The sequence below is a fragment of the Vigna angularis genome, chromosome 8 (assembly GCF_016808095.1).
Source record: "Vigna angularis cultivar LongXiaoDou No.4 chromosome 8, ASM1680809v1, whole genome shotgun sequence".
Lineage (NCBI taxonomy): Eukaryota > Viridiplantae > Streptophyta > Magnoliopsida > Fabales > Fabaceae > Vigna > Vigna angularis.
Genome location: NC_068977.1, coordinates 32,590,808 through 32,614,716, shown reverse-complemented (window position 1 = coordinate 32,614,716; position 23,909 = coordinate 32,590,808). Strand labels below are relative to the sequence as shown.

Below are 23,909 nucleotides of genomic sequence, written 5' to 3'. Positions count from 1 at the left end.
TTGACACCAAGACTTGTTCCTCTTATGTGGGTTTTGATCTATCCTTTGGATCATACTCCATTACTAGTGTCTATTTTGCAAATTAAAAAAGATTAACTTGGTCAATCTCCATCATTTGAGTTTGCACCAAATTTGTTTACCATCACAAACATTTTCTTAAACAACATAATAAGGACATACTAATTCCTACACATGCATAAATTGGTTTTCCATCATAAGCATTTTCTCAAACAACATCATAAGGACACACTAATTTCCTGAGTTTGTCCATTTTTATACTATTTTATGATACTTTTCCTCTGAGTCTTAGACATTTTTGAAACTCTTAGAAAAAAATAGGCTTAATATATATTTTGGTCTCTATATTCGTCATTTTTGTTTAAAGTGGTCCTCGAGTTTTTTCACCGTTTAAAGTGGTTGCCTTTTTTGTAAAATTTGTTCAATTTTGTCATTTTTTCGTTGACAACGTCTAAATCGCTAATTAACGTCGTAGACTCCACGTAAGAAAAACGGAATGAGTTATCATGTAGTAGGGCTCATAACATCATCTCTTCATATCATCACCATCCTTCCCAAATCAAAAACCCTAATTTTCCTTCCACCATCGCGCCGTCATGCACCACACTCAGGCCATCATCTTCTCCACGTCGCTAGACCACCGTGAGCCTCGTCATTAGCAATCGCGCAAGCCACCATGAATCAACCAGGAAATCCAATCTACAAAAGAAACCCCCCACTACAACGAATCAAACCAAACCGCGAGCTCAAATCGTTATGCATCGTCACACCTGTATCTCCCTTCTCGCGCAACCACCGTTAGAACCACCATCAACATCTCACCATCTTGATCTTTTCCATTATGAGCTAGAGAACTCCACCTTCGCGAGAACCTGCAAAGTGAAACTCCAAAAATCGTAGAACCATTGAACTTGTAGGAAACCCATAATTCCCAAATCTCCTTTTAACAAATAATCCTAGTTCGCACAACAATCACGAACCTTTTTGAACCAGAACCCTAACTCGCATAGGTCGCATTCAATCCCCAAATCGAAGTACAAATCTTCATTGTCGTAGTAGATCAACACAAATAGCGAAAACCTAATTCACGATGAACCTCAAATTCATGAAATCGTGCCTCATCCATGGAAACTTGCAAAATCCCAAATCGCACCACCATTAAAGTCGTTCAACCTCCATTAATGAGGCGAAACCATATGCAAGGAGAAAAACTCCTAAATCGCTTTCCATTAAATAAAAAAATCCTATAGAAATCAAAATCAATCACAACACATCATCGGACTTTCAGATTTGGGGAAAATGGCGATAACATGGTGAGATGATGATGTGAGCCAGCCATTGCGAGCTCTACTACGTGGCAGCTCATTCTATTTTTCTTACGTGAACTCTACGTCGTTAGCGATTTAGACGTCGTTAGTGAAAATGACTAAATTAAACAAATTTTACAAAAGTTGAGACTACTTTGAAAGCCGAAAAAGCTCGAGAACCACTTTGAACAAAAAATGACAATTATAGGAACCAAAATAGGTATTAACCCAAAAAAATACTTGTAAAAAAAAATCATACAATTATATTTTCCTACAAATATACTTTCTTATTATCAAATAAAATACAAAAATGTATTATTTTATATAATTTTTGAATGTGTTTCACTTAATCACATGAGATTAAATATATGTAACATAAATCCAATTTACTATTATAAAGTGATATATTATAATTTAGTTATATATTTATTTATATCAAATATAATCTCAATTAATAATTTATTTTTATTTTTATGTATAATTTTTGTTTTCATCCCAAATTCGTTGAATGATATCATCATAGTCAATCATTTCTTATTGTATGTTTTGAAAGTTATGAATTACCACGGTTTTATCCTTGAAAGAATCTCAAAGGATATGTGTGATTTCTTTTGTAGTTATAAATAAAAGGTTTAGACCTTTTGAACATCCCTATATGTGAATGTTTGTCTCAAATATCTCCTTGTATTCTAAATGGTGTCAATTAGGTCCCTTATTGTATAAAATTGAATCAATTTAGACCTCGTCGTTAATTAGGCTGGACGGCGTTAACAATTTTGATGCGTGACTTGGTAACATGAGTAAGTTGTTCTAACGTGGCATACATTGGTCGCTGAGTTGACTTTCTTTTAAATAAGTTGTTTGTTAGCTAGGTGGTCAGCCACTCGGCCTGGTGATTGGTTTGGTGGTCGACCACTCGACCTGATGGTCGCCACTTGGCCTAGTGGTCGGTCTGGTGGTCGACCACTCGGCCTGGTGTTCGGTTTGGTGGTGTGAATAGGTTTTCCTTTTGGTTGTATTGAAGAAGATGGTAGGTGGTTGCTGGTTCGTCACGACGACATGAGACTGATGATGAGATCTGTTGTGGAGAAGACGAAGCGGCATCCCCATTGGTGGGACAATGAGAAATTGATGGTCTGCTTACTTGTTGTTCAAATGCAGGTTGGTGAAGATGGATGCGTGATAGTGGCATATTTTACTATGAATTCAGTATTGAATTAGAGAAAATATCAACTCTTTCTCATCCTTTTTACCTTGTAAATCCTAGTTTTCATTTAGTTTAAGAAGTGGTTTCATCTTAAGCTTTAATTAGATAAATTGATCATTAACCCCTTTATTTATACAAGTTAATTAGTTGGAAGAAGTCTCTGCATCAAATGAAGAGTGCTGGAACCAGAGAAAACAATAAAACAGCAAAAACAGCAAAAATATGAAGAACCAGAATCTGGAAAAAAGTTAGCTGGAGCGCCCTTTTTCCATGGGCGCTGGAGCGGGCTCTGCACCAGGACTGGAGCTAGCTGGAGCGCCCCCTACAAAAGGGCGCTGGAGCGCCCATTTTCCTATTTTCGCGTGCTGGAGCGCGGTCTCAAGCGTGCCTGCTGCTGATTTGGCAGATTGGGTTTATTTAACCCCAAATTAGAAGGGCTTTGATATCTTTGGCATCCCAGACACAAATTCTCTCAATTGGAGCGTCCAGAGGCGAGCTAGGAGCTGTGGGAACAGCCCTTCTTCATCCTTGCGTCCTCCTCCTTCTTCCATTTCCACCATTGTTGTAAGCTCAAGCTCTCCATTCATGGAGAGCTAGTTTCATTCTTGTTGGGGATTGATGTAACCACGGATCTTTTATGTAATTACAGTTGTTTTGAATGATTATATGCCTCTTTCATTGATTGTTAGTGTTTAATTCCTCTACTTAAAGCTTGTATGAGTAATTCAACCATATCATGATTTTAGGGTTTGCTTGATATTGGGAAATATTGGGTGAATCTAGAATTGGATTAAACACCTAAAGGAAATTGTATCTAGGGATAGAACTAGGACCTTTGGTTGTCTTGAATCTCAATTCTTAAAGCGGATGAACTTGTTAGGTTTTCCAAGGGATTGGAGTTTAAGAAGTAAGTCTAGGCTCTCTCTACCAAGGGATTGGGTTTGAGTAAATTAGAAGATTGACATTGGCTAATTATTGAAGAGGAAGTGATTTTCTATACATAAGAGTGAAGTAGGTGAAATCAACCCCCAACAATATCATTCCATATCATTTCTAATCTTTCCATTTCTAAGTGTTTGCGTTATCAAAGATCACTTTTACCATTTACTTTTTATCTTTACTTTAATTGCATGAAAAGCCCAAAAACATGGAATCATTCTTTAGTCTAAATTAGTTAGATATTATACGATTGTCTAGGACACGAGTCTCTTGGGAAACGATATCCGGTCTTACCGGTTTTATTACTTGAACGATTTGGTACACTTGCCAAAGAGTTAACAATGCGTGAGGGTTTCATCTTGGCACATTGACTTTCGCGAGAGTGTGATTTAGAGATTTGTGCTTCGATTGGGAGGGACAGGAAGGAAAGACAGAGAAATATTACCAAAACGCGATTCAAAGAGACAAGAATAACGGGAAATAAAAAGTTTTAGAATATTTGTAGGCGGTATAAAAAATCATAACTTAGTTGCGGTTTTTATTAAATCACCAGAAATTCAGGGGGTTTTTGATAAAACCACCAGAAATATAAGAGGTTTTAAAAACCTCCGAAAATAAATCCCAACTATATTGTATTATTTTTGTAGTGTATGAACAAATTTTACCATTATCGAAAATTTTTGAAATTTTAATTACCGACGACTTTATTACCGACAAAAAAATATGTCAATAAATCCAATAATAATGCATATTTCACTTAACGAAAAACAAAATTTGTGGATAAATTTATCATTAATTACCAACAAACAAAATTCGTGCAAAAAATTTCCCGCTCCATTTCTCTCTCCATAAGCCACATTATTTCATTATTTCTCTCTCTAAATACGAAGACTGTGTGCATGCTACTCTCCAACAATATAGGGAACAGAAATAAATTTCAAAAGCTAAGGCCTTTCTTCCAAAACAAAAGAAACAAATGACATAGAAAAAAACTTCTCTGTATTGTACTGTTACTACCTTCCAACTTTTAATTGCTCTCTTTGTTGTACTGTTACTACCTTCCAACTTTCAATTGTTCCCTTTGTTGTGTGGAGGTAAAGAAATTTGCAAGCTACCAGTTTCGTATTTTTTATTTATTTATGTTTCAATGTGAAACATTAAAATTAGAGAGCAGGGAATCTCAGGCTCACATTTTCAATTCTTTCAAATTTAGTAAATTTACAGTTTGTTTGGACTATATGTTGAATTCAACATTTAATCCTGGAAAATAATATATCTTGATTTAGCCTAGGTATCTTCCTCTTTTATCGTTTAAATCTTGGAAAATGATACTCGAACAACCAAATTTGACAACATTTGGACACAGCACACGTGTCAGCGTTTGAGCGGCCCACATTTTTAATGGAAAAAGCTGCTGCAATCTGAGAAAGTCTGATGAAACCTGCTTCAACGCTGACGTGGCGAGGACGGGCACGGGCAGATTGGGGTGTGCGTTTCAAATTTGAATTTTATTTTCTCACTTCGTAGACAGAGAAGCGGCGTGAACAACCAAAACGACTTGTGTGACCTAGACAGAGAGACGAGAGAGTTGGAGAAAGGAGGGATCACGAGCGACAGAGAGAGAGACCGACATTGACAATTGGCTGAAGAGAAGGCAAGAAGGCAAAATAAAGATGACGTTCGACAAAGTGTGCCTCGTACAGAACCACCTGTGAACACTGGTTTTGTATCCCCTACTGACATTGACGGAAATGAACAACCTTTGAAGACGTATGTTAGGGTTCGATCACGAAGGCGTTACAAGGGAAGAGCACTTAGGACTCCATACACCGGAACCATAGTGCTTAGAATAAAAAATGAGTGATTTGTGTATTTAGTTGATGGAAAATGTTATTTGGAAAGTAATGATAATTGTAATCATTGTAAATAGATTAAGAAAACAATGTTTAATGTATCCGATTTAGTTCAATGAAATAAAATTTGAGTTTTGGTTTTGAATTGGTCTCATATTTTATTTCTTCAATACCATTGTTATTATGAGTTATGGGTTTGTGGATTTCAGAATGTGGTCATTTTTTGTGTCTCCTAAGTTGCAGGGTTGTTTGTAAGATATTCATGTTTGAGTGGTCTTTCTGGGTAACATGGGTGACGAATGTCAAAACCAGTTTATTTGAAGGACAATTTGAGTGGGGGTGATGTGATGTGAGGCAAAGGGTCTGGTAATCGTTTACAGCATCCCTGTAAACGATTACCCGAGAGGAAATTGGATTTTGTACAGAAAGTCCAACACAGGTACTCAGTCAGGTGAACAAGGGTCACCATTAAAAAAAAAGGTGACTTTTATGCAATTCTGCACCTGTCTGAGGCTGGTCCAGGTGTTTCAGTGGTGGGAGAGGGTGGTTGGTGATGTGATGTGAGGCCAAGGAGTGTGGGGTGACCCCTCATCAGTTGGAGGAGCAAGGTGTGCAAGGGATGAGTGAGGGTGTTGAAAAAAGGGTCTGGTAATCGTTTACACCAACCCTGTAAACGATTACCCGAGAGAAAATTGGAATTTGTACAGAAAGTCCAACACATGTACTCAGTCAGGTGAACAGGGGTCACCATTGGAAAAAAGGTGACTTTTAGGCACTTCTGCACCTATCTGAGGCTGGTCCAGGTGTTTGAGTGCTGGGATAGGGTGGTTGGTGATGTGATGTGAGGCCAAAGAGTGTGGGGTGACCCCTCATCAGTTGCAGGAGCAAGGTGTGCAAGGGATGAGTGAGGGTGTTGAAAAAAGGGTCTGGTAATCGTTTACACCATCCCTGTAAACGATTACCCGAGAGGAAATTGGATTTTGTACAGAAAGTCCAACACAGGTACTCAGTCAGGTGAACAGGGGTCACCATTAAAAAAAAGGTGACTTTTATGCAATTCTGCACCTGTCTGAGGCTGGTCCAGGTGTTTCAGTGGTGGGAGAGGGTGGTTGGTGATGTGATGTGAGGCCAAGGAGTGTGGGGTGACCCCTCATCAGTTGGAGGAGCAAGGTGTGCAAGGGATGAGTGAGGGTGTTGAAAAAAGGGTCTGGTAATCGTTTACACCAACCCTGTAAACGATTACCCGAGAGAAAATTGGAATTTGTACAGAAAGTCCAACACAGGTACTCAGTCAGGTGAACAGGAGTCACCATTGGAAAAAGAAGTGACTTTTAGGCACTTTTGCACTTGTCTTAGGCTATTCCATGTGTTCCAATGGTGGGATAGGGTGGTTGGTGATGTGATGTGAGGCCAAGGAGTGTGGGGTGACCCCTCATCAGTTGGAGGAGCAAGGTGTGCAAGGGATGAGTGAGGGTGTTCAAAAAAGGGTCTGGTAATTGTTTACACCATCCCTGTAAACGATTACCCGAGAGGAAATTGGATTTTGTACAGAAAGTCCAACACAGGTACTCAGTCAGGTGAACAGGGGTCACCATTAAAAAAAAGGTGACTTTTATGCAATTCTGCACCTGTCTGAGGCTGGTCTAGGTGTTTCAGTGCTGGGATAGGGTGGTTGGTGATGTGATGTGAGGCCAAGGAGTGTGGGGTGACCCCTCTTCAGTTGGAGGAGCAAGGTGTGCAAGGGATGAGTGAGGGTGTTGAAAAAAGGGTCTGGTAATCGTTTACACCATCCCTGTAAACGATTACCCGAGAGGAAATTGGATTTTGTACAGAAAGTCCAACACAGGTACTCAGTCAGGTGAGCAGGGGTCACCATTAGAAAAAAAGGTGACTTTTATGCAATTCTGCACCTGTCTGAGGCTGGTCTAGGTGTTTCAGTGTTGGGATAGGGTGGTTGGTGATGTGATGTGAGGCCAAGGAGTGTGGGGTGACCCCTCATCAGTTGGAGGAGCAAGGTGTGCAAGGGATGAGTGAGGGTGTTGAAAAAAGGGTCTGGTAATCGTTTACACCAACCCTGTAAACGATTACCCGAGAGAAAATTGGAATTTGTACAGAAAGTCCAACACAGGTACTCAGTCAGGTGAACAGGAGTCACCATTGGAAAAAGAAGTGACTTTTAGGCACTTTTGCACTTGTCTTAGGCTATTCCTGTTACCAATAAGGAGTATTTGTAAATCTTGAAGAAATTTGTTTTGATGATGCTACAAGAAGTTTTAGTTGAAGAAGATATTAGAATTAGTTAAAAGCAATTTGTAGAAATTAAATGTAGTAGGAAATTCTTGTAAACCTTGTAAACTTGCATTTTTAACTGCAATAATCGATTATGGAATGGCAATAATCGATTATCACAAAGTCATACAGGAATAATCGATTATCTCTTCATATAATCGATTATCACATTTTGAAAACCCTGTAACGGACTTGAATAATCGATTATCACTTACAATAATCGATTATTCATGGCAGTTGGGAGCTAACCTTTGGCATTCAGTGTACTTGGCTATATATTTTGATTTGGAGAAATAAAAAAAAAAAAGTTGTTGAACAGAAGCTCTAGCAGAATACTGTTTGTCAGAGGAAGTTCTCAGAAGCTATAGTTCAAGTTCCCTTGCTTGGTCTCGTGAACAGGAGAGGCTCGCGTTTCGTGTGTCGATTGTCGGAGCAAGCTCTCTTCGAGTTAGCAAGGTGCTCTGCCTGGTCTCGTGAATAGGAGAAGCTCGCGTTTCGTTTGTCGATAGTCGGAGCGGTTCTCTTCGAGTTGGCAGAGTGTTCTTCTTCCGGTTCGTTCGTCGAAGGAAGGTTTATTTATCTGCTTTATTAACTATTTGTTGTAATCTGTTAAACCATTTTTAGTGAAAAAGGTTAATCACTATTTATAGTGATTAACGACTGGACGTAGAATCTTTTGATTCGAACCAGGATAAAAATTCTGTGTTGTTCTTCTTATTCCCTGCACTCATTTTATTTTACGTATATCAACTGTTTGATAAATTTTCTCAAAGAAAATTATTTTTACTAAAAGGACCAAATTAATTTTAATTGTGATCGAACACGCTTTCCACTCTCTTTCAAGTTTTTAATTCCGCTGTGCGACTCTATAACGGTACCGATTGTTCCAACAATTGGTATCAGAGCTTGCTTTGATAGTTTTTCAAAATTTGCGAAAATGGCCGGTCACAATCAAAACCATGTATATGCTGAGGGTGCTTCCATTAACAGACCTCCATTGTTTACTGGTGATAACTATGCTTTTTGGAAAGTGAGAATGGAGATTTTTATGGGGTCTGTTGATAGAGGTATCTGGGAAGCTGTACAAAATGGCCCTTATATTCCTATGAATACTGTTGATGGTGTAGAGACTGAAAAACCTTATTTTAATTGGACTGCTGAAGAAAATAGACGAGCTCAGTTTGATATTAAGGCTCGGAATATAATTTTATCTGCACTAACCATTGATGATTTTTTCAAAGTATCTGTTTATAAAAGTGCTCAGGAAATGTGGAAATTTTTAAGAGTCACTCATGATGAAGTATTGAATGTGGCTAAGTTGACTTGTTCGAACTCATGGTCTACATTAAACTCCTCAAGCTCAAGCGATTCTAATGAGCAAGAAAATCTATGCTTGATGGCCAACGATAAATCATCTGAAAGCAAAATCTTGAAGGAAAAGAAGGACTATCAAGGTTCCTCTTCAAGCTTCAAATGTTATGGATGTGGTGAAAGAGGCCATCTGAAAGCTGACTGTTCAAGCAACAAAAGAAGTAAAGAAAGAAAAGAAAAGAAAATTCACAAGAAGAAGAAGGTTCACATTGCCTCGAAGGATAATGCATCAACCACCTCTAGTTCAAGTGATTCTGTTGAAGAAATAAACTTGTGTTTGACAGCTAATTTTGATGATGCTGGAAGCCAAGTAAGTAATTCTAGCTATGAATCTAATGAATTTGATTTACAAAAGGCGTTTCTTGAATTACTTGATGAATCTGAAACATTGAATGCTGCTTATAAAAATATGAAAAAGGAATTTAAAGAATTGAAATGGAAATATGAAAATGCATTAGATGAGGAAGTCATATTAAGAAACAAAGTTAGTAATCTTGAAACAAAATTGTCTGAATCTAATTCAAATGAAAAACCTGTTGAGTGTTTATCTTGTAAAAGTCATATGTTTAACATTGACATACTTGAAAATTTACTTTCTAAAGCAACCAAGTCTGTCTCACATGTTTTTAGAAGGAGCAATGTTAGAAATAAAGAAGTGCATCATAAAAAGTCTAAAGTTAAGAGAACTCGTAGAGTTTGGGTTGAAAAAGGAACAACTGTAAAAACCAAACTGCATGGTGTTTGTTGCTTCTATTGTATGAAAAAAGGACATACTTCAAATAAATGTAGTATCAAACATTTTGATGTTCCTGATGGAAAATGTGCTTGGATTCCCATTATAAAGTAATTTGTCTCTAACCCTGAGGACCCAAATGAGATTATGGGCACCAAACCTCTCTTGGATGGTTTTGCAGGTTAAGTTCTCAAAAAGAGAGGAGAGATCCATGGTATTATGCTTTCGGAAATAATGATCTAAGAGCAGGAAGTGAATCCATCAAATGGCATTCAAAGCCTTGGTTCGAACTCCATGTGATTGAGCTAAGTGTTGTTTGAACTGTGTTATTGCACTTTGTTCTGGTTATCTTTCTAATTTTCCATTATTTGATTATTGTTATATTCATTTAAATGAGTTGGTTGATAGATTTTCATTGGCATTTTTAGATAATTAAGTTATTTGATGATTGAATTGGCATTTCCGTTTCAAAGATGTTTTCTGTGGAGATCTATTTATATGCATGCCATATGAGCTATGATTTGCTCCACATAAAGCTTGATTACAAACTGTGAAAATCACTGTAGAATAGTCTTTAAAAGCAGTTGTCAAAACTACATTTCCTTGTTTGAGTCAATTTTCCAGTTTTAAATTCTGGTTTGCCAATATTTCATGGATAAAATCCATTGAACCAAGATAAACAATGTTATTGAATTAAATCTGATTACTGCATATTGATGTTTTAATTTTTATATATGTTGTTTTATATGCAGAGTTGAATTCATTGGGTTGAACAGATTGGGATATGAGAGTGCATGAATCATAGCTGTTGTTTTGAAAGTTGTAAATTGTGTTGTCAAAGTTAGTTTTTTGAACTGATTGTGCTAGCTGAAATGCTTTCATATCAAACCTGTAGCAGCTGTGATAATTTCCATTTAAGCTACTGTTGCATTCATTTTAGTTTATAAATTGGTTGCTTAATCATTGATATCTTAATTGTTTGAAAAATGGTTGTTGATTTCGTGGGTTAATTGAGTATGCTAAAAGTTAAATTTGAATTGCATATTTAAGGGGGTATCTTTACTTTATGAACTTAGAAGAGAGGTTGGAGTGTTAGACATATCTTAGAATCAAAATCTATGCAAATTTTTGCATTTTTCGTAAACTTAACGCTTCATAATCGATTATCATCAAGTCATAATCGATTATTCATGCATTAAAATCAATTCTGGAAAATCTTGAGCAGATAATCGATTATCATTATGCATAATCGATTATCATGCAATTCTGGGCAGTAATTATTGAACTGATAATCGATTATCACAAGCCATAATCGATTATCACGCTGACATGTTCAAAAATAGAGTCGTTGGAGCATCCCATAACGGCTATAAACGACCATAAACGGCTAGTTTGTCCATTCTTCTTATAATGTAATATTTATTTTCATAAATAAAATGATCTCTTGATTATATGCATCCTTTGATTAATTGAGGGGGAGATCATATTTAGGGGGAGCCTTCAACATCCGATCTTTTTGCTTCTGATCAAAAAGGGGGAGAAGAATAATACAAGGGGAGAAGTATAAATTATTACAGGTATTGCTAACCTTGTTGTTGTTTGTTAGCTTGTATGTTTTGCAGGTAAGCCAAACTTGCTTTTAAAATTGAATTTTTGATCATCATCAAAAAGGGGGAGATTGTTACCAATAAGGAGTATTGGTAAATCTTGAAGAAATTTGTTTTGATGATGCTACAAGAAGTTTTAGTTGAAGAAGATATTAGAATTAGTTAAAAGCAATTTGTAGAAATTAAATGTAGTAGGAAATTCTTGTAAACCTTGTAAACTTGCATTTTTAACTGCAATAATCGATTATGGAATGGCAATAATCGATTATCACAAAGTCATACAGGAATAATCGATTATCTCTTCATATAATCGATTATCACATTTTGAAAACCCTGTAACGGACTTGAATAATCGATTATCACTTACAATAATCGATTATTCATGGCAGTTGGGAGCTAACCTTTGGCATTCAGTGTACTTGGCTATATATTTTGATTTGGAGAAATAAAAAAAAAAAGTTGTTGAACAGAAGCTCTAGCAGAATACTGTTTGTCAGAGGAAGTTCTCAGAAGCTATAGTTCAAGTTCCCTTGCTTGGTCTCGTGAACAGGAGAGGCTCGCGTTTCGTGTGTCGATTGTCGGAGCAAGCTCTCTTCGAGTTAGCAAGGTGCTCTGCCTGGTCTCGTGAATAGGAGAAGCTCGCGTTTCGTTTGTCGATAGTCGGAGCGGTTCTCTTCGAGTTGGCAGAGTGTTCTTCTTCCGGTTCGTTCGTCGAAGGAAGGTTTATTTATCTGCTTTATTAACTATTTGTTGTAATCTGTTAAACCATTTTTAGTGAAAAAGGTTAATCACTATTTATAGTGATTAACGACTGGACGTAGAATCTTTTGATTCGAACCAGGATAAAAATTCTGTGTTGTTCTTCTTATTCCCTGCACTCATTTTATTTTACGTATATCAACTGTTTGATAAATTTTCTCAAAGAAAATTATTTTTACTAAAAGGACCAAATTAATTTTAATTGTGATCGAACACGCTTTCCACTCTCTTTCAAGTTTTTAATTCCGCTGTGCGACTCTATAACGGTACCGATTGTTCCAACAATTCCATGTGTTCCAATGGTGGGAGAGGGAGGTTAGTGATGTGATTATGTCCCAATGATGGAGGAAAGTGATGTTTTGGCACCCCATGATGGAGGAAAGAAACAATGTTTATGAGATGAGCAACTTGGGTGAGATAACATGCTGTCAACTTTGACCTTTGTTGGCTATTTTACTGATAACGTTTCACACCGACCTCCAAATGATGTGATTCTTTTTTTATTAGAAACTAGACTCAAACATCTTTCCAATGACTACTAATTTGTAATTTTTGGACATCTGAGTTGGTACAGTTTATTCTTTCAAGTTAGCGTTTCATATATTTTTGCCAACTCTCACCTTTGCTTGTTCTTTTGCTCATAACTTTCTCCACCGAACTCCAAATGAGTTGATTCTTGTTTTGTTGGAATCTATACTCAAATACCTTTCAAATTATGCCTTAGAAATCAAGTTTACACCTTCTTTGACACTGTAATCGATTACAAGGACACTGTAAACGATTACCCGAGAGAAAATTGGATTTTGTACAGAAAGTCCAACAGAGGTAGTCAGTCAGGTTAACATGGGTGACCATTGTCAAAAAAAGTGAGTTTTAAGCACTTTTGAACTTTTCTTAGGCTGATCCTGGTGTTTCAGTGGTGGGAAGTGATGTTTTGGCACCCCATGATGGAGGGAAAAAACAATGTTTATGAGATGAGCAACTTGGGTGAGATAACATGCTGTCAACTTTGACCTTTGCTGGCTATTTTACTGATAACTTTTCCCACCGACCTCCAAATGATGTGATTCTTTTTTTATTAGAAACTAGACTCAAAACTCTTTCCAATGACTACTAATTTGTAATTTTTGGACATCTGAGTTGGTACAGTTTATTGTTTCAAGTTAGCGTTTCATATATTTTTGCCAACTCTGACCTTTGCTTGTTCTTTTGGTCATAACTTTCTCCACCGAACTCCAAATGAGTTGATTCTTTTTTTGTTGGAATCTATACTCAAAGACCTTTCAAATTATGCCTTAGAAATCAAGTTTACACCTTCTTTTACACTGTAATCGATTACATGGACACTGTAAACGATTACCCGAGAGAAAATTGGATTTTGTACAGAAAGTCCAACAGAGGTAGTCAGTCAGGTTAACATGGGTGACCATTGTCAAAATAATTGAGTTTTAAGCACTTTTGATCTTGTCTTAGGCTGATCCTGGTGTTTTAGTGGTGGGAAGTGATGAATGAATATTCTTGTACCGTTCGGTCATTAACGTTCGTTTTTGTGTTTAGTTTAGTTTTCAATATCATTTTCCATTGCCTGTTATCTTCATACCGTTCGGTCACCTAATACCGTTCGTCCTGTTCATTAACTATTTAAGCTGCTTTTACCGTTCGGCTTTATTGTGCTCATTTCTGATTTACTGCCTTAACCGATCGGCCTTGTTATAAGAACCGTGCAGTTAGGACGCTCGGTATTTAGCGTTCGCTCAAATCCATTATCGGAGACCGCTCGGTCTCAATGTTATTACAGCTCGGTTTTTACTTCTGTGCAATTTATACTTCAACCTTTCGTTCTGTGCTTTGGACCGTTCGGTCTTTTGTCAATTGTTTTTAACTTTCAACTTTTAATTAATTTAATTTTCCTTGCAAAACAATCCAAAAAAAACCCCCCCTTTTTTTCGTGTGTCATCTATGACTGAACCGCAATACTTCCTAGTCTATACTGCATTAATTCAAATCATCAATAACTCGTTAAATGGATTTAGAATCTTAAACAAAAGATGAACATTGGGGCACCTATTGCTGCACCAAATTCAATAAACTGGTCGTAAAAGGTTATCATATGACGCTACAAAAGCGTACATTAACATAATAATTACAATTTGCTTCTTAGCTGGGCGAGCGATCTCCGCTCTCTGGACGAGCGTCCACTTACTGGACGAGCGTCCACTTGCTGGACGAGCGTCCACTTGCTGGACGAGCGTCCACTTGGTGGACGAGCCTCCTCTGCGCGCTTGACGAGCGTCCGCTGCGCGCTGGATGAGTGTCCCCTCTGGGCGACAAGCGTCTGTGCGAGCGTTCTCCACTAGTTGGGCGAGCGATCTCCGCTCTCTGGACGAGCATCCACTTGCTGGACGACCGTCCTCTGCGCAGCCTCCTCTGCGCGCTGGATGAGCGTCCCCTGCGCGCTGGACGAGCGTCCCCTCTGGGCGACAAGCGTCTGGGCGAGCGTTCTCCGCTAGCTGGGCGAGCGATCTCCGCTCTCTGGACGAGCGTCCACTTTCTGGACGAGCGTCCTCTGCGCGCTGGACGAGCCTTCTCTGAGCGCTGGCCGAGCGTCCTCTGCGTTGCGCGCTGGACGAGCGTCCTGGCTTGCTGTTGGATGGGCGTTCTCTTCTCGATGCTGACAGCCAAATGATGCGCTCCAAGTCTTTGACAGTATCCAATCGTTATTCTACTTCGAAATAAACAAACAAAAGCATCAAAAAACATTTAAACAGTCAAAATTATACTTATATCAACAATTATATACTTTTCATGAGAATTAACACTAAAACTTACTCAAAAGCACAACAATTTAAGCAACAAAAACAAGTAAAATTTACACCTATCACTCCTCTCAGCCAAAGGTGTTAATTATACAACTAATCACCCTGCATGTTTTTATGCCATCAAGGATCTATAAATTGACGTACACATATCACATCTCTTGATATAGTTTCCAACAAAAAATATCACAAATCAAAATTAAATTTTAACAAACAACTAAACACACATCCAAATCCACATCTATGTTTGGCACCACTTACTGTAAACAAAGGCTAAAAGATTTCAGGATAAAAATTGACAAACCACACGAAAAGATGATAAAGGAATGTGCTGGACCATCAAATATTGATGTCAGAACAAGCTTATAACAGCTCTTTTTGGTAACAGAATTCATTAGAAGAAGAAGTGGGTACAAACCCTCAACTTTTGCCACCTCCTTAATACCATCATGATTTTTTTTTTGGTTTTGAAATTTACAACAAAGATAAATAATGTCATGTATATCAGACTATTTCCCAAAATTTACATGCAACAGAAGAGCCATACCCAGAAGATTCATCATACACATAATCATTTTGCAATGCTCCACCTGAAAGAAAAGTAGAACAATGTTAAGTAAATACTAATCAAATAAAAATCAGTAACAAAGACTTTGGAGGCCAATTTACCTACCCTCAGTGCCAGAATTTATGGCGTCCGATGAAGATTGACTAACTGTATTATTTTCATCTGTAGATGGCTTACTGTTATCATCCTCGTCAGCAAACATATCATAATCACCTTCACCAGTGCTAGAGGCTTCTCCACTAGCCAAATGTTGATTTGATGGACCTTCTTTTGCCCGGGCTAACTTCTCATATCCTTCTGAAAAGGGGAGAATGTAGAAGGCATAAGCATTAAGCAGTTAATACCACGAAACTGGCACCCTTCACTCCTCATAAACCTAAATATCGACAACATCATAGAAAGAAGAAAGAAGAGCCAAGGAAAAATTGACAATTAATAACCTGCCCCAAAATCCAACACTTAACTAATATGGAGGCCCAAAGATAGTTTCTCCAAACACTAAGAATAAACAAACACCATGTATGATATTGATAATAAAACAATAAATTCTATCTTGCATCATGACCATAATAACAACATAAGTTGAACAGTATTATAATAGTAAAACCAAGTAGTTAAATCAAATAAATTATAAAATCAAACAGCATATTACATCATGTTGTTAACAATGTAAACATAATGAAACAACAAAACATAATATAAGTACAATAAAGCATAGTGTATAACACTAACCCGCTTCACGATCAAAAACCTCTCGCTTTTCATGATAAACATATGCGAAAAAGGTCAAGGAGCCAAAGTTAAGCATAATGTAGGCATAGCAACTAAAGATACAGTGAATCAAAACAAGTCGCATGACATAGAGTCTCATCAGCCTATCTAAATGATTACATGTTTACACAATGCATAATATCTACAAAGCCCGGAGGGATTAACTCAACTGTATTCACCATTCTCCATCAGCTTCATAGCATCCTCAGTTAGCTGGTCAAATACAACCTTAGTCTCATCAGACATTTTTGCCTTTCTGTCACTGTTACCTTTTAGCCTTCTCAAGGCTTGCAAAACCTATTGGAAGAATATCGGTTAATATTGCCCAACTAATGAACCTCAAAAAACTCTTAACGAAGTAGATATATGATATATAATTCCAGCCTAGTCAAGTATAAAGATTTACAAGATATAAAGAGAACATGTAAAATGAACATGATATAATCCTTTATTTTGAAAAAATGGCAATTAACAGGCTTTCTCTGATAACGGTTTAGGGTTGCCATACTCAACTCAAGTTAAAAGTAAATTTGCATACGCAACTATGGAGTCAACAGCAGATTCGGGTTCTCTTATTTTCTGTATTTATTTGTTCAAACTTGAAAAGCACAATGTGAAAATTACACATTCCTTACACGTTTAGATTTGAGAGTAAAATATTTTTAACTGGATAATATTTTTTAAGGATATGAACTACCCTAAGCAAGAAATTGCACAACTCCTTGGCCACATAAAAAACCAATGATTGCCTAAACAAATGGATGATCTACAACTACTCTGGAGTGAATTGCAAAATAAATATTGTATTTTACAATGATACTTCAGTAGAACAAAGAAATAAAAAATCAGAAAATTAAGAATGATAAAATACATACATACCGTTTCCCCAGGTTCAAGAACATTTGATATCCGCCTCTTCATGACGGCAATATCTTTAGAAGAAAGGTCCTGCGGCACTCCGGCGACACTCCGGGACAGGGACGGAAGCAGCTGGGACGAAGCGACACCTTCAACGCCTCCCTAAGTCGCTGGGCCGGAACGGACGGAACACGATGCCGTGTTCCCTTCGACCGGTCGACGTCGGACCTGCGGCGCCCCTGAAACGGAACGGGCTGGAGGCGTTCGATCTCTCCGACACGACCTTCGACAGTGAACGGCGGCACTCCGGCAACCACTCCGTCTCTCTCTCTCGCTCGTGAACCCTTTCTCCAACTCTCTCGTCTCTTTGTCTAGGTCACGCTTGAGCGTCTCCAATGTTCGCGCCGCTTCTCTCTCTACTCGAATATCATTTCAAATTTGGAACGCACACCCTAAGCTGCCCGTGCCCGTCCCTCGCCACGTCACACTTGCAGCAGGTTTTCTCAGAATGCAGCAGCTTTTCTCTTTAAAACGTGGACCGCTCGTACGCTGACACGTGTGCCGTGTTTAAATGTTGTCAAATTTCGTTGTTCGAGTATCATTTTCCTTAAATCTTTCTCACACATTTCCTCACATATCATATTGGATAAGAAATGTCACATCTCTTAAATCATTTATGTGTATTTCTCGTTAAAACTATTTTCTTTTCCATTTTATGAAACTATATTTAATCTAAACTATGTACCAATCTCTCTTGAGTTACATATTGTTTCCATTGGGTATTCCAACATGCATTTTCCCACAAACACATACTTAGATTTCTTTAAAAAAAAAAAACAGGAATGAAGAGAACGGGAGCTTTCTCCTACATTCCTGCACCTTATTTTAATTGAACATATAGTTTTTAGATGGTATTGTAAATCCGTATGAATTTTAATAATATTTTTTTGTCAGTTTTAGATCGCATGAATTGTAATATAATACTTCTTTTGAAATAATCACAACATACAAATTTAGATTTTAAATTTATATAAATTTATATTTTAAATAAAATTAACCTGAATCCTGAATCTGAACTCTGAATCTTGAACCTAAACTCTGAACTCTAAATCCTAAAGATATATAAAGTTTAAAATTAATATATATATATATATATATATATATATATATATATATATATATATATATATATTTTTGAAATTATGAAAGAACTATAGGATTCTGTTCTTTATAGAAGAACTAAAGCTTAAAAGTCAAACATTATACTTATGGCTTTGCCCCATAATCGAGTTTAAAGTGTCACCAATTAATTACCAAAATGCAATTTTTTTTATGTATTTTTTCTGAAGAAGGGAAATAGGTTTTGGTTCTACTAACTGCCAAAATCTAATCGTTAATAGGTTTTGGTTGCCATATGACCAAAGCTGAAAAGGTCTCACAAATTTCCAAAATGTCAAAATTTTATTTATCTCACAAATTTCCAAAATGTCAAAATTTTATTTATTTATTTATTATGAAGTAGGGAAATAGACTTTGAATCTACTAATCACTTAAGGTTATTCCATAATATGTTTTGGTTATTAATAGAGTCGAAGCTTATTATCTAGGGTTAAAATTTTAATAATTACTTTTCCTGTCATTTGAACGCACCTTGTAAGACTTATCTCTTTCATCATTTTCAGTCTTTTCTTTTGAAAACGAAGATCGTTCCACTCGTTCATCTTCTTTGTCTCTCTTCTTTCATTTTATTCATCACCAATCATTCAAAAACAAAGGTCACGCATCTCCTTGCAAAAACAAAGCACTTCGAAATCTCCACATCACTCATTGTTTGAACATGAAACCTCCATAAACAAGGTACCACAACATTTGATTCTTGGACTATTTGTTATGCGAAAAACTATTTTTTGCTCTGTTTTGTTTGTTAATTCACTTTTGTTCTTTATTAAACGAGAACCATTCTTGCATTGCGAAGGCAAACCATTGTTGTACTTGCATGGAGGTTTATTTTTCAATTTGTGAACCTCCGTAAATTAATTTGCGCAGTTTTTCCAAACCTCCACAATTAGAGTCGTAGCTATTTATTTGCATAGGTTTTTTTATCACCCCTAACATCAATTTATATTGTAAAAGTGTTTTTTTTAGTTTTAACCTCTTTTACTAATAATTATTATTTTATGGATGTTTGAAATCTTTTTTTTTATAGTTACCTACCTATATTTATAATTTAATGAAATCTATTCTTTATAATACGAAATATATAAAATATATAAATTATAAAGTACACAAAAATTAATCAAAATTTATTTATTAATAATTTAAAATAAAATATATTTATTAACAATTACAATATTGATAACCTAAAGAAAGTCACTAAAACATTATCTTGCTTCATCATGTTTCATCACCAGTTGATCCAAGAGATGTGTATCATCTGATTCCAACATCTTCACTTCTATGTTCAAATAATAATGTAACAAATATTGTTTTCTAACTTTATCATCGATGGACATAATGTGTCAACTAATCTTGTCACGTTATATCAACCTCTATTTATAGAACCAGTAGAATACTTCTTTCTGGAAAGATAAAGTCCATCCCTTCATCCTCTTGAAACTGCTGCTAATCACAATTATAAAAAATTCATTAAATGAGCTACATATTATCAAATCAAATTCATTAAAAACATTACAAAACTTGATTTAACAGCATGCTTGAACCCGTGGAAGTCAAGGATATACAGCTTTGAATCCGTTCACCCGTATAAGATAATTATGTAACCTTTTTCTAATACTATACAAGTCATAAAGATTCAAAACATAAAAAATTGTGCATCCCACAAACCAGGTAACAAAATATACCTCTGTACAGAATTCTTTCTCCCCTTGTTTAGAAGTGCAAGCACTTTAACTGCTACAACCTCCCATATAGGCATTGTTGCTTTATAAATTGTCCCAAATAATCCTTGTTCAAAGGTTGTTGTGAATTGGTGCAGGCATTGTTGCTTAGATTTTGTTGATGAAGGTGTGGTAAAGACGCGCTTTTATTAAGAAGGAGAGACAATAGATCACTTCAGATTCAACAAAATCTTTCAACTGGTAGGATATTATCTCTTTTGAATTTGTTTTTGGTATATATCTTACATGTATACATGTTTATTTTTTATTTTATTATATATAAGATTTTGTTTAATTAAAATATCTTTTGTATATATAAATTCATGTTATTTTTTATTTTATTCGGTACGAGACTTTATTTATATCTAACATTGTTTTTACGTAAACATGCCCTTCCGCCAGGAAGCCACCACGCTTATGACTATGGTTTGATCAAGGAGGAGGTGAAATGAAAACGAAAATGAAAACCTTAACATGATTTTAAAATTTGGATAAAAGGAAAGTAAAATTTCGAGAAGGAAAGGGCAAAATAACAAAAGGAGGTGAAGGTTCAGGTCATAAACCTCTTCAAATAATAATTTAAACTCCCTCTATTTTTAGCTTTTACACGAGAATCATATTAAAAAGTGTTAATTTGTGAAAGATTTTTATAATTTCCAAAAGATAACCTTTACTAAATGATTTTTTTTTTAATGGCAAAGCTTCCACCACTTTTGCACATCTTCAAAGTTAAAGTATGTGAAACCGAATCCCTTTTCTTTTATTATGATTTTATACTTTGTTTTTAGAGAAATCGAAATCTAATATGAAAATTTTGGCTTTGATTGATAACTAAAGTGAAAAAGTCATCCTCTTTTATCTTGTTTGAAAATAGTTACAGATACAAACATCAATATGGCTATATAACGGTTATCTGATAGGAATGGAGATCGGACAAAATTTTCATCCCATTAAATTTAGGTATTAGGATGTGAATAATTCTTTTCTTTTAAGATATGTATGAGATAATGAAATTCCTCTCCCTTCTAGTCTCCTTATCATTCATACTTACAACTTGTATAATGCGGAAGAGAGACCAATTATGCTACCTTTTCTTTAAATTTAAATTTTAGAAAAAAATTATTTTATTTTAAAATATAGTATTAAAATTAATATAAATATTAAATTTTAATTTCTTAAAAAAACATGTCAAAAATGTAGAATAGTATTATGTTTAACATTTAATAAATATATATAATATATTTATCAAATTTACTAAATACAATGTTTTCCTAATTAAATGTACCCGTTTTTTCTTTACCTCCAGAAAGATATTAAAAAGATAATAATTATTAAAAACTGTATGGCAAAATAATACTTGTAATAATATAATTTAGTGACATTACCTTACTAATTAAATTATTATATATTTGATAAAAAAACATTAAAAAAACATAATTATAATATAAAATACTTTACATATTATAAAATTTTAGAAAAATGTTAGTTCCTATAAAATAAAACTCGATTAATAATTTTTTTATAATTTGATTTTTAATAATAAAATAATTGAGTATTATTTTATAAGAATTAAAATTATAATTTTTGTTAAGAAGGATAGTTCTTATAACATGAAATTTCTGAAGAAATTTGTGTTTAGTGTGTCTAAGATCGAAGCGGTTCTCTTCAAGTTAATTGAGGATGTTCTTTTGTTTGTTTGTTGAAGGAAGGCGTTCTCTGTTCTTATCTTTTATTCATTTTATTGTAATTGTTAAAAGATATTTTTAGTGAAAAAGTTAATTACTATTTACAGTGATTAACGACTAGATGTAGAATCTTTTGATTCGAACCATAATAAAATTCTTTGTGTTAATTGTCTTTAACCCTATCTCTTTAGCATTCAAACTGTTTGATAAAAGTCTTAAAAGAAAATCAGGATTTTAAAAAGAATCATTTTATCTTGGCAATTGATCGTAACACGCTGTTCCGCTAAAAACCCTTTCTGCTACGCGAGATACCAATTCCAACAATATCTTCACTGACATCACAAGTCAATGAAATGAAGGCAATGATGTTGCAAAATCATTAGAGTCCATTGCCTTTACAGTTTGTCATGTTTCAACCATCATCGGTAAAAATTGTTAAATTCATTTATATGATTCTTTTTATTAAATATATTACTGTTGAGACCTCGGCAAGCGTACCGAATCGTACAAGTAATAAATCAGTAAGTCCGAATATCGTTTTCCCAAGGGATTTGTTTTGTTTCACAGATTGATTAAAGTTTACTAATTTAGCGATTAATTTTACAACACAAGTAAGATTTGCATACAGATGAAATTAAAGAGGTAAAAATAGATGAATTAAAGTTCACTGGGGTTGAAATTCAAGTTCATCACTCCGGTAATTTTCTAATAACACAATTTCTCAAAATTAAGCATCGACATCCTAGGCGCATGCAGTCCTGATTCCTCAGAGACAATTCTTAATCATTCAAACTAAATTGCTAATTCCTTAGCTAATTCAATTATCAGATTTGCCTTAACCACAATGTCACAGATGACTAAAAATTCCCTCCTATGTCTAGGACTCGAAATCCTTTAGCAGTTCTATCCTAGATCCGCGGTCTCATACATTTTCCAATGATTTAACCGTTCAAATAGCTCAGATTTCCATCAAAAGCATGAAAAATAAAGATAGAACACAAAATTCATACAAGATCATGCATTAATAGAGAAATTACAAAGATTTTCAGAAATTTACTTTCAACCCCAGTGAAATGGAGTTTTAACTACACATATACATCATAGAAGAGAGAAATGATGGATTGGATGGTGGAAATTGGAAATTTTCCACCATGGAGCAGCTGCAGCAGCGTCAGGTTTTTCTCCCCCCGTGAGATCCCCTTCTGCAACTCTGAATCAGCTTTTTAAAATAGAAGAGTTCAATAATTGAGTGGGCCAGGGACGCGTGTCCAATTTCTGGACGAGCGTCCCAATTCTGGACGAACGTCCAATTTTCTGGACGAGCGTCCAACTTCTGGACGAACGTCCAATTTCCTGGACGAGCGTCCTCTCTTGGTCATTTTATGGACGAGCGTCAAAGTGCTTCTGCTGGACGAACGAGCGTCCTCTCCTATTCTGGACGAGCGTCCTCGACGAGCGTCCCATGCTCGACGAGCGTCCCCTTCTGGACGAGCGTCCCTGTACGAGCGGCCTCACTCTGCTGGGCGAGCGTCATCTGCCGCTCTGGACGAGCGGGACGAGCGTCCCCTTCTGCGCGTTGGACGAGCGTCCTCTGCACACTGGACGAACGTCCTGGACGAACGTTGGACGAGCGCTGGACGAGCGTCCTCACTCTGGACGAGCGTCCTCTTTCTTCTATGTGGCGCCCAGGCGCCCCTTTTTATCTCGCGCCCGGGCGCGAACCTCTCTGTAAGTGGGCGCCCGGGCGCCCTTTTTCTCACGCCCGGGCGCGACCTTCTCGGTAAAATCGCGCCCAGAGTCCTTTTTCTCACGCCCGGGCGCGAAACTTTCGGCAAAACAGCGTCCATTAAGCCTGGTCCAAGTCTTTTATGATATCCAATCCTTATTTTTCATCAAAATAAACAACAAAAGCATCAAAAACATTTAAACAATGAAAAATATACTTATATCAACAATTATACACTTTTCATGAGAATAAACACTGAAACTTACTCAAAAGCCACACAATATAAGCAACAAAAACAAGTAAACTTTTCACCTATCAATTACTAACTAATATTGTAGGTATCTGATCAAGCGAGCATGCCAAACAATGAAAGTAACAAAGAACAAAATTCGACATTGTTTCTTGTTTAGTAATCTAGTGAACATCTCAGTCATATTTTTAGTATCTTAATTTAGTATTGAACATCTTTCCTTTTAATATATGAATAAATAGTTGTACGAACATA

General features: G+C 36.0%; 1 protein-coding gene across 1 annotated transcript; it reads right to left on the bottom strand.

The window, feature by feature from the left end:
- Window positions 1–14,040: 14,040 nt before the first annotated feature.
- On the bottom strand, window positions 14,041–17,180 carry LOC108345446 (uncharacterized). Its single transcript, XM_052867922.1, has 6 exons — window positions 17,118–17,180; window positions 16,409–16,535; window positions 15,573–15,764; window positions 15,447–15,489; window positions 14,667–14,805; window positions 14,041–14,073 (listed from the first exon to the last, which is right to left on the bottom strand). Exons 1-6 carry the CDS (start codon window positions 17,157–17,159, stop codon window positions 14,041–14,043), a joined length of 576 nt encoding a protein of 191 aa, XP_052723882.1. The 5' UTR covers window positions 17,160–17,180.
- Window positions 17,181–23,909: the final 6,729 nt, after the last annotated feature.

Bases quoted from the DNA above. Each gene is read 5' to 3' on its own strand.
- LOC108345446 (XM_052867922.1), bottom strand. From the start codon at position 17,159: ATGAAGAGGCGGATATCAAATGTTCTTGAACCTGGGGAAACG. The intron at 15,765-16,408 runs GTTGAGTTAATC...TCCCCTTTTCAG, and splicing joins GATGGAGAATGGTGAATACA to AAGGATATGAGAAGTTAGCC. The intron at 14,074-14,666 runs GCTCGTCCAGCG...GAATTAATGCAG, and splicing joins TCGGCCAGCGCTCAGAGAAG to TATAGACTAGGAAGTATTGC.